Source organism: Pistacia vera, unplaced genomic scaffold (assembly GCF_008641045.1).
Source record: "Pistacia vera cultivar Batoury unplaced genomic scaffold, PisVer_v2 Contig261, whole genome shotgun sequence".
Lineage (NCBI taxonomy): Eukaryota > Viridiplantae > Streptophyta > Magnoliopsida > Sapindales > Anacardiaceae > Pistacia > Pistacia vera.
Window position 1 is genome coordinate 145,747 of NW_022196070.1, and position 18,564 is coordinate 164,310.

An 18,564-nucleotide genomic window follows, 5' to 3' on the forward strand; every position below is an offset into this window, starting at 1 on the left:
GAAAAGAGAAAAGATATATTAATGGCTAACACACCCAGAAAATTAATTAAAAGGTTTAGAAGTTTTACATGAAGTAACAGTGTAACACAATAATAAAAGCATCTGTCATTTTTCAAATTACATAAAACTTACAAACAATACTTAGAGTTTTGCACATACGTAATTACATGCTGCATGAAGAAGATAATCACAACCATAAAAGCCAAGCAAAATAAAAAAAAAAAAAAAATTTAATCAAATACTTCAATTCACCAAACTCATAATCAAAGCATCCATCCTGGAATGTATCCATTCACAGTACTCTGAGTTTGCCCTGCAACACTAACACTTACCACCTCCTCCGCACCAGCAGTACTCACCACCATTGGATTGTATCTGTCAAAAATTAAAAAGCAATTATTGAACATTATCAGTTTATCGAGTTTAAAATTTTCAATAATTTTACCTAGTCAGTGAAAGTTCTTGAAGATACCCCATATGGATATTGGAGTTGGCTCCCAGGGGCTGGAAAAACCCTTCTGATTGAGAAGGGAGACGAGTGTTGTATGTCATGTTTTGTTCTCCATTCTGATCCCATGGTAGTCGAAGAGGAATTTGTGCACTGCTTTCCTCAAACTGTTTCAAAAGAGAATTTATTTTGTTTTCACCAATTTTCCGATAAGTTCTGGTATCGAATCTTAGTTATATTAGGGTGCTTATTAAAAGAATGCCGGAATTAATAAAGTTGTGAATTCGATCTATGACACTGAGAAATTCGTACCTTCCTTCTCAGGGCCTTGTTAGTTTCAAGTAGGATTTGTTCCTGAATCAATTAGAAATTGAGACGTTAAAATAGGTAAAATGCATTTAACAATAGCACCATTGTTTAACAAAAATTCACAATTTTATGACATGCATACGTACTCTCTTTTGAAGTTCGCCAAGCTGGTCAACCATAAATTGTGTCTGTAAATCATTCAAAGAGAGAAAAATAATGTGAGAATTGCTAAAATATAGGTTGTGTCGTGAAGCTTTTTTTTTAATGGTCAGGTTTTTAACTATGTTATATAACAAATCCCTTTGATGTCAATTGTCATGTATAAGTCCAAGTTGTTCACAAAACAACAAAGAAAAGAAATTTACTACGTAAATCTAGCCTGAACAGTCCCATGAAAACCAATTTAAATGAGTGCAGAAAAAAGAAATATGCAAGGAAGAAGAGAAAGATAACCATCCGAGTCTCATCTTTTGAGACAATAAAAGCCAACTGAGATATATATATTGACAGAGAGAGAGAGAGAGAGAGAGAGAGAGAGAGAGAGGTGAGTTAACAGATGAGTTAAGAGACAACACAGTACAGAAAATGCCATGCAGCTGATAATTGAAAGAGAGAAACAGACATTCTGGTAGGTTCTACATGTTGGTATCCTTTTTTGATGAACAACGGGGAATTGGAATCAGGTTTCAAAGAATGTTGAAGACACATTGAATAGGTTACGTGGGAGTATGAAGAATATCAGTGATTAGTGAGAGTTACGTGACTAAATAATTAACAGACGTTAATTAGGTTTAGGGTTTGCGGTTCTTCTTATTTTACACATCTGGATAGAACACAATTATGATTAACCACAAACATTAATATAATAACAATTACAAACGCAAATCCAATCTAATATAATTTCATTAACATCTCGTTTGGTATACGATAATTGGATGAGATATAATAGTATGACATTTATTATAAATAATCGAGAATAAGGAAAAAAAAAATATTAATTTTAGCTAATTAATTTCATATTATCATTCTTTAAAGTTTTTCACGCATCGTACCTTTGTAGTCCTGATATGCTTCAAGGATGTCTCCAGCTGATTCTCAAGTTGATCAAGCTCTTTTGTGCACAACGGACCGAGATCTTCTCCCAAAAGGTTTCTGCACCATGTCAAAGTAAACAAATCACGATCATTTTTCTATTTTCATCTACAAAACATATTGAGGTCCTCGTTGTACAAATTACAATAATTTAAAGCAATAGTAAATAACCTCTGAGATCGCTGTAGGACCTCGACCGTTGTTTTCAGCTTCAAATACTCCTGGTAAGTTCCCTGCTTCAGGAATTTAATAACAATTAATTTATATTTTCATAGATTAAACTGTGTATTTTCATTGTGAGATTAGTGTGAAAATGAGAATTTACCTGTGACTCATTGCCTGCCCGGTTAGCATCTAGTGCTCCATAGCTGCACCTTTGGTATCGGTCCAGAGTTTTCATCATACTAATTAAAGAAGAAACAAATAAAACATAATATTGTGGTCAGGTCCCAAAGTTTAAACTTCTAATTCATGTATATGAACTAAAGCTAATTGAAACTTACATATAAAACTATACGCACGTCAATAGAATGATAAAGGATGAACAGACTTTGGATTAAAAGATGTATGCGGCAAATTTTATCTATTCCAGTGTCATCACACACATATATATCAAACACAATCAAGCTGCAATAACCATGAAAATAGGACCATGATTCAAAGATATCATAGCTACAAATCCTTTTTTAAAGCTCTCTTCAGTGCAACATTGTCCGTAATTAGTTACAAGAATGATCAAATCATCTTACATGAAGGAAGCCAGAGCAATACAATAATAAGAAATTAAATCATGGAAATTAAAGAATTAAACAGAAACCATTAACATATCAAACCCACAACCAGAAATAAATTATGAAAGTATTATGAATATCATAATTTAAGTGTGATGGGTAAGATATTTCTTCTCATAATGCATTAGTATATACAGAAATGAAGTTGTATGCCACATCATACCCAACAACAACCTAAGGCTAATTGAAGAAAAAAAAAAAAAAAAAAAAGTGTATGCCACAAGAAACTAGGTTGGCTTTCGCATACAGTATATTCATTTCAGACATTTCAGGTATCTATATAGAGATAGATAAATATATAGGTAATTTTTGAGCAAGTAATAATTAATCACTAGCTAAAACTGTTCAAGTAGGTTGCATCAAGAATCACTTGAAGGTATTTAAACATCTGTTCAAATTAATCATAGAGAAAATGGATACCAATCACCAATATTACATCATATAGGGTGTTGCTAATGAACATGCTCAGAAATTAACAGCCAATATGAGCAAGCCAAAGAATCAAAACTTAGTAAACAACTATCTATAATTATCAACAAATTAAGGAAAAAATAATCAAGGCACCTCAGAAATTATCAAAGCTAACATATATTAATTAAAATCTTCATTATCTCTTCTCTTACTAATAATCGTATATTGATTCTCCTCAGAAATTCAAGTCCTTGTATATAATCAGTTCTACTTCCTACTGTCAATCTTTTTTGTTTATTTGCATTGACATTAAGTTTTTAAGCTAAGTCCTAAATTTTGTTACCCAGATTTTTCACTTGAAAACAAAGCACCAAAAGGTCTCTAACTTGACATAAAATTAGTTCCATCATATGACAATGATCAACAAAAAGAATGATCTAGCTAAAAATTAAGTTGAACTTACTTTGAAATTCAACTTGGAGATTAAGGATTCGGTTTATATTTTAAAACGATTTTTGTGTAAAAAAATCCATAATTAAACTCAAACACTGAATTACTAGATTTTTTTTTTCTCATTGTCAAAGCTAACTCACAATCAGTTTGAAAAGACTTCCGGGAAAACTTAAAATTTATTTCTAAATTAACTAGGATAATTATGCTTCTAATTATTGTTCACATGGACTCAAGCAGCAACACTGCATAAGTTTTCTGTAATTAATATTCTCAACAATATCTATACTAACCCAACCTATCTCTGGAAAATAAATAAATAAACGAAAAAATAAAAAAAAAAACCACAAAAACATCTTTACTCTAAAGAAAAAAACTTGTGTAGATGTGTGTGAGAACCATGTTAGAACAATATTAAAAAAAAAAAAAAAAAGCATAATAAAACAAAAAAATATCAAACAAATCGGAAAGCTTTCTTCAAGTTTAGAAGCAAAGAGAGGGATGTTTCTAATTTTTTTTTTAACTCCAAAAACCTTTATATTTATAGACCAAATAATTATATATGCAAAGAGAAAAAGAAAAGAGTATAACCGAAAATACGAAAAAATAAATAAAGAAAAAACAAAAGAAAACATTTATATTCAAGATCATGGCTTTTTTTAAGTGGAAAAAAGTGATAAAATATATATATATAAAAAAAATGTAGGTTACCCTGAAAAGATAAATAAAATAAAGTCAATTCCCAGGTAAAATTATTTCTAAATGAATCTTGTGTTGTTTCTGTCAGATCAAACTTCAGTATATAGCAGACTCTGTGTTTCTCAAACCGTTATTGTGACTTAATAATACTGAGAGATCAAATTATTTTCTATACAAAAACTTGAAGAAAAACCAATAAATGAAAAAGAAAAACTTGTTTTGATGGGTTTTACAGATCTGCAGCTCTAGATGAAGAAAAACAAAAGCTTATTTTCTCTCTCTCTCCTCAGAAAGAGTTGGTTTAATTGCACCACAAAGTGCAGCTAACTAAACTCTGTAAAACATCACATCCATGGCAGTGAATCACAACAGTAATTAAATCAGTATTAGACCTGAAACTGATAATAATTAGGGTCAAGAAGTAGCACCAGTTTCCTCGATCTAATAATTTTAGAAAAACTTTAATTATTTTTAATTAACAAAATAACCCAGTAAAGATCAAACCTCCCTGAAGAAAACCAGTGATCAACAAGAGGCTTTGAAGTTTTGTTGATTTTAGAAGTAAACTATGTATATATAAGTTGTATATACAGCTGCACAGCTACTCTTTTCATTACTATTACCCAACAATAGGTTAGAAAAGTGACAAATAACTAAAAATATAGCAAATTTTTGTAAGTATCCTTTTTTATATGAAACCTAAATTAATACTATAAGAATCCAAGACAAGAAAAAGAAAAAGGGAGAGATCTTTACAAGAACATCCACAAAAGAAATAAAAAAAGCTTTTTTTTTTTTCTCTTGAAAAAAATTAAAAATAATCAAACCAGATAGAGGTAGAGCAAATGAAAACCCTAAACCACAGTTTTCAAGAAAATTGAAAGAGAAAAAGGGCAAAAATGATAAGTCTTTGCTTATGAAAACCACTAAACCTCATCAAACACGTAACAATAAATCTCTTTAAAAAAAAGGTGCAGATCTTGCACAAACACTCACAATTAAGAAAGAAGTGAGGTTGGACAACGGAAGATTGAAAATTTATAAGAAAAAAAAAAAAAGAAAAGAAAAGAAAAGTAAGGATGATGACGATGAAGAAGAAGAAGAAGATCATACCTAGAGCTGCTACAGAACTCATAAAGCTTTCCCCGGTTGGAGAAAATGATGAGACCAACTTCGGCATCACAAAGAACTGAGAGTTCATAAGCTTTTTTTAGCAACCCATTTCTTCTCTTAGCAAATGTAACCTGCCTATTAATTTTGTTCTCTATTCTCTTCAGTTCAACTCTTCCCCTTCCCATAATTTTTTCTTTTTTGTTTCTCCTCTTTTTCCTTTCTCTTTTTGGTTTTTCTAATCTTGGTTAACAGGTAAGAAACTTTACTGAAAGGGTGTCTTTATAGGGCATTAAAAGAGAAAATAAAAGAGAGAAATGGAAACCCTGGGAATTGGTTGTAGAGATGGATGTTGTTTTTATGTTTTGCTTTATCTTTATACTTGTTAGATACTGTTCCCTCTCCCTGTATCTATCTCAGGGTTTTTTTTTTTTTTTTTTTTTTTTAGCAACTGTTTAAACACTGTACAAATCCCAGGTTTTTCACTGTGTTGTGTGTTCTTCAGATTTATTTTATATCTGCTTACATTAACCGTTAAACAATTGCAAATATTATTCATAAAAATACTATTTTAACCTTTACCATTTATTTATAAATTTTATTTTTGGTTTTACCATGTAATGTCTTTGTGACATAGCAATGCCTAATGGATGTCAACATGTAATACAAAAGCTTTGTCATAGCAACGTCAGTGACTACTGGATGTCAATGCTATCCTCAAAATTGATGACCAAATTTTTCACTTTAAAATTTCTAAATTATATAAAGCATTAGTTGAATATAGGTATATACACAAAAAAAATTCTATAATGACATACGAAATTAATTTTGTCAAGATCATACTTAAGTATCGTGATTTATTAGTTGGATTGAAATAATATTTTTATGTAATAATCTACCTGTAATTAATCATATGACATCATGATATAGTTAATATTAGGATTATTATCTAAATAAATATTATATAGGTATATAAGTTAGATCCTTTCAATTAATATGATTTGAATTAAGTAGAGTATAATGTACATTATTTATTGAGCTTTAATCCAATAACAGGTCCGTTTTCTCTTTGAAAGGTGTTTGAGTAGTCAAGTGGTCAATTAGGATTCTTGGGTATATTACTCAAGAGGTTTTGAGTTTAATTTATCTCGGTTCCTAATTAGGGTGGTCACAGGAGGCTTACTTGGTCGTTAACTTTACGGTCTCAAGGGATTAATTAGTTAAAGTGCATGAGTTGGCCTGGACAACCTCGGTAAAAAAAAAAAAAAAAAAAAAAAAAATGTTGCATGTTACCCCAACGTACAAGATAGTCAATAAGAAATATTTTCTAAAAGTTAACAGGATTTCTAAGTCCCATTGAATTATATTAAAATTTTAATTAAAGTATAATGGTGTTAATGAATATTCTTTCATTCTGAAATGCATTTCAGGTAACAAGCATGTGGACCTTTCTTTATTAAATTAACACAAAGTACCAGTCAATAATTAAGCATACCATTTACAAATTTACTATGAGAAATGATATAGACAAGTTATATTACTTTAGACAAGTTCCTATTATAGCACTTCTAATTTACTCTTTATATACATTTGAGACTCGGTCAAATTAATGAATATTAGTTATAAATTATTGCTTTTTTACTTCAAGATCAAAATTGCAACTTTAATCATTTTACAGAAATTACATAACATATATATTGATAACATTATAGATTTTAATTTTGTATAAGACATGCTCGCTCATTTCAATAATACAGACTTTCAGTTTTAAGGAAGCAAGTATTTGTTGATGCGTGATTTTGACACCAACGACGTCGCATGTACAAAGTGCTAAGAGAGTCTTAGAAATTACACATGAAATGATTATGAGAGTTGATTATGGAGTTAAGATGATAAATGTTTGAAGAAACATAATTAAAAGATTGACAAGATATATTTTTATAGTGGTTCGGATGTTTAAAGCAAATCTTACATCCACTGTTATTTTATTATTCTCTGACTATTTTTCTGATATCGCCTGTGAGGCGTACAAAGATGGAATGATACTTTGTTTATAGAGAAAATAATGAAGCTCAAACGTATGCTTAACTCACATATATCCAGCCTCCTCGTTTCATGAAGAGATGTCTATTTATACATTTGAACTCAATGTAATAAGTATTTTTTGTAAGTTGTCTTGACATTTGGGGACCACTCCTTAATCCTTATCTTAAAATAGGATATGATTGATATAAATGCTCTTAGGTTGGTTTGGTCTTGACAGCTGTTTGGCTAAGCTTATAAAAATTAGCTTATAAGCAGTTAATATTTATAAGCTCATTTGAGTTTATAAGCATTTGAAATTTTATAGTTACGTTTTTTATTAAAATATTTACAAGTGATTGATCAATAGTTGATGCATTTTGTAAAATGTGGCTTATAAGTACATTTTATTATTAAAATGACTAAAAATAGTGCTACATTATTTTATCAAATAATTCATTATACAGTGAAATTTTAAAATTAAATAGAGATAATGTGGTAATATATTTGGTCAATCCAATAAATAACCAAAAAAAAAAAAAAAGTTATAAACAAACATGTCAACTTAATTTTATAACTTATAAGCTAATTTGATCAGCTTATAAGCTCAGGCAAACATTCTCTTTATCTGTTAGCTCTTGTTAAACTTTGATTGATGGGACTGATAACTCATTATGATTGGTGGTGCTGATGTTAGTATAATTTTACCCATAACAGTATTAGACATTTGATTAGCTCTAAAAGGAAAGAAATTATATTAAGGAATGTAAAGGCATATTCTTATAAGATGGATTGTTTTTTGTTTAATTATTTCGCTAAATAAAATAAGAAATAAATAAAAAATATATATGCATAGGACGAACTGTTTTTTTCATAATTTATTTTTTCTCATTATATGCAAATGTGATGAGGAATTAAGGCACCTTTGCGTTGATTTGATTTAGATTTTGAATGAGGAATTTCAACTTTTTAAGATTTGAGTTGATTTTTCTAACAATTGCAATGACTTAGATTCAATGGATACGTGCTTGTCTGGTCTGGCTTATGTGCACGGAAAAGGATTTTTTTTTTCTGTGTTTGACTGTGAATAATGAAGATGAATATACTTTAAGGAGCACCAAAATTAGGTTTATTTTTCATACTCAATTTGACAGAGTTTATTCATAATTAAAAAAAAAAAAAATAGTGAAAAATACTGTCATAACAAGACTCATATTGTACCACGATTAAGATGGACAAAAGAGAATAAATTTTGCATACCCTTCAACTATATATGTTTTTAAAAAGAATAATACTACACTTACACAGATTTTATACAAAATATTTCCTACAAAGTGATGTGTTAGATTATAATTGGAAGAATTAATATGAAAAATCAATAATAAATGTCCATTAAATGATAGTAAGTAATACGACATTAAGATTAGAAGAATTAATATGAAAAATCATTTATATAATTAACTATATTTACTTAAGTTTTTCTTGAAGAATTCATGTACCAAACATACCCTAAATATTGTTCATTATCACTATCATTTTGATTTAATAGAATCAATTTTATCATCGGAGTTTGTTGTCAAAACAAGATCACACATGCACATTAAAGTCCTGATTTAAAAAAAAAAAAACCTTTTCCATCTCAAATGAATATGGATTATGAGATAATAAATCTTGCTTATCTAGAGTGAAATGGTTAATTGCGGAGGCAGAGAAAATTCAAAGGTTTTTTTTCAAACAGCTAGCTAAATTAATCACCTCTGAAAATTTTCCAATAAAAGACTAATACTATATTATTGCATCAAACAAATATTATTTTATAGAATTTACCTATCATGCAAAACCCTTATTAATACCATATTGAAATATTGTAAAATCATTATTACAATCTTTGCGTGCAATATTCATATGATAGAACAATCTTATTCCAATGTGATATAGATATGTGGAAAAAAAAAAAAAAAATGGACAAATTAATCAAAATGGTAGTTAAATAATTAATGATGAAATTAAATGATTGAACTGAGAGTTGGGGTGCCTTTGTACAACAATATGATTAATTAGTGGGATCGGTTTAGTTATAATATTCTCATTGATGATGAAGTTATTAATGTCCTAATCAAGTTTAATTATCTCTCGTCTTCCATGAAATATATAATAGCTTGTATGTATTCAAGTATATATATATACATATTCGATGCCCATGCCCTCTTTTATCTTAAAAAAAAATCCATCAAAATGAGCAAAGTTGTACCATTACTATAGTCAATCAACCCGCCGCAACCAATCTTACTAAATATGTGAAAATTTAACTTAATTTTATCACAATTCTTTTTCAAAAGTTTTATAATCAAAATGGAAATTTTTTAATAAGGTTGTTAAGACAGAATATCTTATCTAAAATTTAAGTTATATATAATTAACTTAATTTTGTGGACACAAATATATAATATTATCTGTTGATACTAGATTTACATCAATTAGAGTGATCTGATTGACTTTGATAGAATTGGAACCCAGGTGTGCGTGATTAAGGATAACCAGCAATGTATGTAAGAAGCAATAATGTAAATGACACAAGAGAGTTTTAAAGTGGTTCGGCAAGTTTGAATTTTGAGCCTATGTCCACTGTTTTTGTACTTGCTATGAGAGCTTACAATAGTATTTCTAGAATAATTTGCTAACCCTTTTCTCCTCGTTGGACGAGATTTATATACAGATTATGTACAAAGGAAATAATGAAAATAAAGGGATTACAATTAAAATTGAAATTCAACTCCGATATTCTCGCAATTGAGCGTTGAGATTGCGCCAAGATTGTTGTCGATCTGATCCCTTTCGAGATATCCAGAATCTAAGGTTATCTGTGAGCTGATTGAACAATTGTCGAGATTGGTCATGACTAGCTTACTCTGGGGTCGAGCTACATCTCAACGAGCTTATACTGGGCCAGACAATTGATAGAGCCGAATTGATTTTGGGTCGAGCTATAACCATGCCGATCTCTGACTTCTTCGAGCTTGATGGAAAAATCACACACAATATTTACCCCTTGTATTTGGTGCTCGTTTCGAGCTTCGAAGACTAAATGCTTGATTTTATGTCAAGCTCAAACTTCGAAGGTTGTGCACTAAAGAAAGATCTGACCGAGCTTCATGAGTTGAACTCATTTTCGATCGACGTAATCAGCACTTAACCTTTCCTCTGCTCTGATATTCTTGAAAATTTTGAAATTTGAAATGAAGGGCATATGTGTAACTTCCACATGGTCATGTCGCATTAAATATAGTAGCCTTTGGCAGTTACTTTTAGTTGCGTGTGGGCAACTACAATTGTTAGTGCGTGAAGTCGAGGCGACGTGTGGCGACGATTATGATTGCAGCAGTCTGACGGTTGATCGACCTTCGTATATGATTGATACGTGACAACATCTAATGGCTAGGATTGCTCGACGATTAGAGGGTTGAGATTCACTGTAGATCGATGGTTACAGTCGAATCTCACCTCTTTGTCTCCCATGCAAACCACTATAAAAACGGGCAACTTCGTCAGAATCCACACACTTTGCAAAAAAAATCAGATTTCTTAGCTTTTACTCCGTCGCTATTCTTTCGACTTCATGGCGTTTTTCCGGCGAATATCCTCCACTTTTACACTTTGGTAAGGCTTCTTTTCCTTCCATTTGTTTTTACGCCTTTTGTGGTTGAGGGTGGCCATTGTCGTGGCCACATTAAGCTTTTTAGAGCTTTTTAAGGGTTTTTTGAGTGTCTCCATTGGTTTTGGGTTTAATATGGGTTTATAGAGGCAGCCGCTGGAATCCCAATAGCTCGCTTGTGTCCGTTGTCCAACACGAGCTACCCTGGGTGCCTAAATTGAAAGTAAAGTGTGGATAGGTCACCGAATTTTTGAGCTCTAACACTTGTTTGCTTCTGTTTCAAGTACCCAAAGGCGAGCTATTACCATGTCTTCGTCAGGCAGCCACAGTATAGACCACATGTTTGACTCTCCGGTGGGCTCAACAGTTCTTGGGGACATATTCCTGGAGGCTTTCGAGGACTTCATTGTACGGAGCTTGGATGCTGATGCAGTTGGCTCTTCTAACCATGCTTCTGCGGAGACTCCTCTGTCAAAGAAATCTCCAGCTCATAGGCCCTAGAAGGGACCATGTTCCTCGATTAGGGTTGAGGATATTGAGCGCATAATTAAAGTTTATGCGCCTCAACTTCCCCTGAGGGCTCCGAGAGGCTTATCCCAGAAAAATCCCCCCACCAGTTGTGTGGCAGTCAATGATACCCTCTTGAGGTGCAGGATGTCAATTCCCTCTCATTTCTTCATTGCCAACGTTTTGGAATGGTTTGGTATCGTTCCTCTTCAGTTGTCGACGAACTTGTACATAATTATTGTAGGCATGTATATAGCTTACCAAATAGCTGACTTGGGCGAGCTATTTATAGAAAAGCTCGTCCACTTGTATAATATGAAAAAGAGTCAGAACCAAACGTACTACCTCTCTAAAGTGAGGAAAGTACATTTTGCCAATTTGTTCGAAGTTCCGAAGAAAATTCCATACTGGAACTCTCAGTATTTTTTCTATGAGGCTAGGGAAACCGACATTTTTGCTTCAAAAGCTAGTAAGATTCCAACCCTTATGTGTTCAAAGAGTGTTTTCAAGCTTGACCGTCGAACTAACCAAATTCCTTTGCTTTGCACTAAACGTCGAGCATAACTTCCCTCCTGAAGAGAGCTTAAAGTGACTTCAGCATTTCAACAATCTCTTCGACAACGAGCGCAACGTTACTGAGCTTATTACGCTTCCTCGGTTGAAAGCGTACAACTTTTGCGCTGACGAAGCTAAATTCAATATCATTTTTCAAAAAGGTAAGTGCTTAATAGCTCACTGTTTTTGTCCTTGCTTTGTTAGGTCGCTAACAATTTGCTTCTTCTTTTGCAGATATATGGGTCGAGAAACCCAAGGGCCTAAAGAAGAAGGCACCAGCGCTTAGTGTTGCCAAGAAACCATCGATTGCTCCAGCGAAGAAATAGCCGGCTGATACTACTGAGATGCTTGGGCAAGGTGCCTCATGCCTAGTCCTCAAGCGCAATGATGGCAAGCTTGGGGAAGGCCTAAGTGCCAAGAAGCCTGTGACTGCCTCTAAGGTAGTCAGGGGGAAAGGTGCCTCCGAGCCCTCGAAGGGCCCGACAAAGAAAACAACAAAAAATGTTTGAGTAGTAGGATGACTTGGGCAAGAAGAAGGTGTCGGAGCAATAGGAAAGCTCAGGCAAGAAGAAGTCAACCGAGCCGTAGGGGGGCTCTAGAAAGCAAAAAATTGTCGAGTAGCAAGGTGGCTCAAGCAAAGAGGTTGCTAGGTAAGCTGGTGGCCTGAAGAAAGCTATAGCCAAGGACTTGGCAAAAAAGAAGTTCGTTCCCACGGGTGAAGCTGTCATTCCTGTGGGAAGCAGATCGAGCTCACCTCTGCAAGGAGGCAAAAAGAAGGTAGACAAGGCAACTTGGGCAGTGCTCGACACAATGATTGATGGACTCCCTGAGCACATCGGCGTTGGAGCCTCAACGGCCAAGGAGGCCGTCACACTGCAGACTTATGCGGGTCTTAGAAATGCGTCTCTGCATGACCAGCTTGCTTGGGCATGTAACTACGTGACTAAGGTATTAACAGTTCACCCTATTTCCTTTCTTATGAGCTTCTCTATTTATTCCCCGTTGACTTTTCTTTCTTTACATGCTTATATGGCGACCAAACTTCTCCTTGATGAAAGTTACCCCACATTGGAGGGTATTCATGTAGGGTGGCAAAAGGTGAAGAAACTAAAAAAGGATGTCTTGGTTAGGGCTGAGGTGGTAGAGAATGAGAAGGGCTTGAAGCAGACCGAGCTTGAGCGGCTAAAGAAAGAGGCTAAAAGCCTTTGAGGTCAAGGTGAGAGAATTCCTTGACAAAATCAAGGTAAGTGAGGGCACTCAAGCAAAAGTTGAGGTGAAGTCAACTGAGGGTGAGAAGAATTTGGCACAACAGTGGGGTGCCAACAACAAGCTAAACTCCGAGCTTATCTTGGTTTAGAAGGCTGCCTCGGACTGGGAGGCCAAGTATGAGAAAGCTTCGCGCGAGCTTACCAAGGAGGTGGAAGATCACAAAGAGGTCGAGGTTGAGGTTGACCAACTCAAGCTCAATATCAAGGAGTTAAACTTGGCCATTACGAGCCATGCTTGGGACACTTCAGTCTTTCTCGTGCAAAAGCTATATGAAGTTCATCCCTCGCTCAACTTTTTCTTCCTTCTAAGGGCTTATTAGAAGGAGGTCGACAGGATGAAGATTGAGGCCCAGGGTACAGAGTACATTTACTCGAATAGCTTTGAGCTCGGCAGTGAGGATGAGGAAGGAAGAAGAAGAGGAAGCTGAAATTAAGCAAGAGGTTGAAGATCCATCTCCTCTGGCTACACTCCCACCTGTTACTGTCGACCTTCCCCCAATCGAGCCTCCAAAGGATGTCCCGGCTGTTGCCCCTAAAGAGGCTACCAAGACTCTTGCTGTCGATGATACTTTTGCCCCTGTTGGCGATGATCTCCCCAGTCCTGTTGGTGACGATGCCTCTGCTCTTATTGTTTAGATTTTTTTTATTTTTTTTTTTAATTTAGCTTGTAACTAAACTAATACAATCAATGAACAATTCATTTTGCCCATTTTTGTCGAGCAATTTTTCCATTTCTATAAAGTCATCTCAATCGTTCTAATCGAACTTAACACAAAAAAAAAAAAAATTGAATTTGCTCCAAGTTATGCATAGCTCGCTTCTTGAGGAATTTTTCAAACTTATAAGAAAATCTTATGTGTGACAACTTCAAGTTTAGACTAGTTGTTCGTCTTGAGTTTTGGTCGCTGGTTTATAATCAATTTTCCTTCGACGTGTTTTACTTGAGTTTTTTCGAGTTTTAACTTTGTTGATTCGAAGGATTTCTCCTTTCATGATTTGAATTTTGGCATAGCTTATGAAGCTAAATTGCCTTTTTTGAACTCTTGACTATGAGTTTTGGATGTGATCGCTTAGGTTGTGATTTTGAAACAATAGATAATAAATGATGAACAAAATAACAATAGATAAACAATAACGAGCAAAATAGAGTTTATAAATAATACCTTTTTTTTAATGAATGAAATTCGGCCGTAAAAGACCTTACATTGAATAAGAAAAAAGATAAATAATAACTGAAACCCGAGATACTTATTGGTAATACCTTTGCAAATGTTCGGCGTTCCGTGCTTGCAGTACAGCTTCACCATTGAGGTATTCTAGGTGGAAAGTTTCTAGTGCAAGCTTTTCAAAGTTCCTATAAGGACCTTCCCATTTAGGCCTAAATGCCCCCAAGTTCGGGTTTTGTGTACCTTAGACGATATTTCTAAGGACCAGGTCGCCCACTTCGAAGTCTCTGTTTTTGAATTTACAGTTGAAGTATCGTTTGACTTGATATTGAGAGGAAGCGAGCCTTAGCTGAGACTTGGCCCGATGTTCTTCGATCAGGTCCAGTCTTAGGCGGAGAAGATCTTCGTTTGTTTCTTCATTAAAGACCTCTCTTCAAAGTGAGCTAATCCCCACTTTAACTAGGGCCATCGCTTCACACCCATATGAAAGGGGGAACGGGGTTTCTCCTGTCGAGCTTCTTGTAGTTTTTCTATAAGACCATAAGGCCTCAAGCAATTTTTCAGCCCATCTTCTCTTAAGGGCGTTGAGCTTCTTTTTAATGGTATACTTAATCCCTTTATTTACAACCTCCTGTTAGCTTGAGGCTGATAAACAGTGGCAAAACTTTTCTTGATACCAAGCCTTTAGCAAAAAGATTTGAAGTCTTCATAATCGAACAGTCTCCCGCTGTCAGTTATTATGGTATGGGGGATTCCAAATCTACAAATGATATTTTTGTAGACAAAATCCTTTACCTTGTTCGACGTGATGGTTGTCAATGGCTTGGCTTCTACCCACTTGGTGAAATAATCCACCGCGAACTTAACACCTCATTTTCCTTAAGGCAAATGGCCTATCAGATCAATCCCCTAGATCGCGAAAAGCCAAGAACTTGTCAAAGTTGCCAATTCTTAGGGGGGAAGCTTACGGAACATCCGCGAATCTCTAACATTTGTCGCACTTGCGCACGAAGTCTGCTACATCATCTAAGACTGTCCGGCATTAGTACCCCTAGTGGAGTACTTTGTATGCTAGAGATATGAGCCCTACATGGTTTCCACAAAAGCCTTCGTGGATTTCCTTCATGACGAACTCCGCGTCTTCATGATCAATACACTGCAGGAGCGGCAAGTTATATCAATGCTTATACAATTTGTTGTTGACAAGCGTGTATCGAGCAGACTTTGCTCAAAGGGTCTTGGTTTCATTTCTTCCCTCAGGCATTGTCCCATCTTTTAGGTATGCGATTATTGCGTCCATCCAATTGTATCTCTTCTCTGTTGCCAAAATTGACTCCGAGAGTGCAAGGACTTCGTAGAAATCTGACTGGAATGGAATCAGTCGCTTCTTTGCTCATCGCCGAAGCTAGGCGAGCCAGAGCGTCAGCCACTGAGTTCTTTTCACTAGGAATTTGCAAAACAGTGAAAGTCTTGAATTACTCAAGCTTAGATTGTACCTGCCGGAGATAGGACACCATTCTGTCATCTTTTGCTTAGTATTCCCTAGAAATCTAGTGGACCATGAGCTAGGAGTTGTTGTAGATCTTTATTGACTCTGCCCCTATTTCTTTGGTGAGGAGGATCCCCGCAAGCATTGCTTCATACTCTGCCTCGTTGTTCAAGGTGGCAAACCTGAATCTGATTGTAGCTCGGATCGGGTTTCCTTTAAGACTTTCAAGCAAAAGCTTAGCTCCTGTCCCTTTCTCATTTGAGGATCCATCTACGTATAAGGTCCACTGCCATAAACTATCGAGCTTCAGCTTCACTAGCTTGCTTGCTTTCGAGTGCTTGCCTTTGACGGGCTTATTTCTCCCTCGGGCTGATAAGAGAACTCAGAAATGAACTCTGCCAAAGCTTGCCCCTTAATCATTGTCCTTGGGATGTACTTGATATCGTGTTGACTCATCTCCATGGTCCATTGAATCAACCTGCTCGATGCGGGCTTCTGTATTATCTTTCTCAATGGAAAGTTTGTTAGCACATGTATGGAGTGCGCTTAGAAATAGGGCCGCAACTTCCGAGCGGCAATGATGATTGCATAGGCAAGCTTCTCCACTTTGGGATATCTTGTCTCAGCATCAAGCAATCACCTGCTCACATAGTACATCGGCCACTACACTCCCCTTTCTTAGCATACCAAAGCTGCATTGATTGCGGACTTAGATACCGATAAATACAGTAGTAGAGGCTCACCTTAGATGGGCTTTGATAGCAAAGAGGGCTGCCCCAAGTGCTTTTTCAACTTTTGGAATGCTTTCTCACACTCCTCTGTCCACTTAAAACCCTTGTTTCCTTTAAAGGTTTCAAAGAAAGGTAGGCACCTATATGTAGCTCAAGAGACAAACCCACTTGGCATGACCACATGTCTTGTCAAGCTCTGAACCTGCTTTATGCTAGCCAAACTTTTCATGTTTAAGAGAGCTTGAATCTTGTCTAGGTTAGCTTTGATACCTCGCTGATTAACAAAGAAACCCAGAAACTTTCCCAACCTTACTCTAAAAGCACACTTCAGGGGATTGAGTCTCATTCTATATTTTTTAAGAACATCGAACATTTCCCCCGGGTGCTCAATGTGGCTTTCGATGACTTTTGATTTGACGAGCATATCGTCGATGTACACCTCAATTGTCTTTCCACTTTGCTCGGTGAACATTTTGTTCACCAAACGCTGATAGGTTGCTCTAGCGTTCTTCAGGCCAAATGACATTACCTTGTAACAATAAATACTCTGGTCAGTAATAAATGAGGTATGTTCTTCATCAGGCTGATACATCAGGATTTGATTATATCACAAGTATGCATCCATGAAGCTTAGTAGTGCATTCTCGGTAGTCGCATCTACTACTTGATCAATCCGGGCTAGTGAAAAGTTATTTTTGGGATAGGCCTTGTTCAGATCAGTGAAGTCAACGCAAGTCCGCCACTTGCTATTTAACCTTTTCACCAAGACCTAGCTGGTGAGCCAGTCTGGGTACTTGACTTCCCTAATGAAGTTGATGTTTAGGAGCTTATCACCTAACCATCAACTTCATCCCTGAGCACTTTGGATCGCTTAGCGTCCATAGATCTTCTCTTCCATCTAATTGGTCGAGCCCCTGATTCGACATTCAATATGTGGCACATTACCTCAAGGCTAATCCCTACCATGTCCATGTGAACCCAAGCGAACACGTCGAGATTTTTTTTTCAGAAACCCACAAGATTGTTCGGTAGCTCATTGCTCAGACTATTACTAATTTTTAGCACACGAGTTAGGTTTTCCTCGCTGACAGGTACCTTTCGTAGCTCTTCTATTAGGTCTCTTCTTTTGGATGCGAGGATCTATGGTGTCTTCTAAAGGTTCGAGCTTCGACTCAAACTCAATGATGACAATGGTTCTCAAGAGTGACAATTTCTGTGCAGCATGAATGACCCAATTGTAACATTCTCGAGAATCTTTCATACACCTCCTGATTATGGCGACCTCACCTAGAGTTGGGAATCTCATTGCTTGGCAACGCACTGAGGTGACTACGCTTAGGTCATCCAAGATTGGTCTCCCGATAATGACATTGTACGCGATAAAGCAATCGACCACTAAGAATTCTGCCATCACCGTCCTTATCTTAGGTTCTTCCCCAAGAGTCACTGATAAATCGATTGTTCCCTTGGGGACTAGGTTATCCCCAATGAATCCATAGAACGGCGATGGACATGCCTTCAAATCTCGCTCTATGAACCTCATTCCTCATAAAACTCCCAAGAAAATGATGTTCACTGCACTGCCATTGTTGACCATTACCTAGAGTACTTGGGCATTGCTGATCCTTACTGTGATTACAATCGTATCATGGTTGCGGGGAGGAGATTCTTCACACTCTTCCTTGGTGAATCTTATCACCTCGCTTTCATGTTTGGGCCACTTTGGCGCCTTTTGTTCATAGCTCATTACTCGGGGGATCGAGTCTGTGTTGGCCTCTCAGGTGTATTGCTCGCGAGAGTGCCTGGAACTCTCTACAATGCCCGGTCCCCTATAGATCATTCCTACCAGAACTTCATTGTTCAT

At 35.6% G+C, this 18,564-nt stretch overlaps 1 protein-coding gene across 1 annotated transcript; it reads right to left on the bottom strand.

The window, feature by feature from the left end:
• Positions 1 to 263: 263 nt before the first annotated feature.
• Positions 264 to 5,498, bottom strand: LOC116132892 (agamous-like MADS-box protein MADS2). The gene is made up of 8 exons (XM_031418572.1): positions 5,314 to 5,498; positions 2,175 to 2,253; positions 2,021 to 2,082; positions 1,810 to 1,909; positions 904 to 945; positions 761 to 802; positions 473 to 615; positions 264 to 375 (listed from the first exon to the last, which is right to left on the bottom strand). The coding sequence occupies exons 1-8, from the start codon at positions 5,496 to 5,498 to the stop codon at positions 264 to 266; spliced, it is 765 nt and encodes a 254-aa protein (XP_031274432.1).
• Positions 5,499 to 18,564: the final 13,066 nt, after the last annotated feature.

Bases quoted from the DNA above. Each gene is read 5' to 3' on its own strand.
- LOC116132892 (XM_031418572.1), bottom strand. From the start codon at position 5,498: ATGGGAAGGGGAAGAGTTGAACTGAAGAGAATAGAGAACAAAATTAAT. The intron at 2,083-2,174 runs GTAAATTCTCAT...TTCCTGAAGCAG, and splicing joins GGGCAGGCAATGAGTCACAG to GGAACTTACCAGGAGTATTT. The intron at 946-1,809 runs GTACGATGCGTG...AATGATTTACAG, and splicing joins AGCATATCAGGACTACAAAG to ACACAATTTATGGTTGACCA.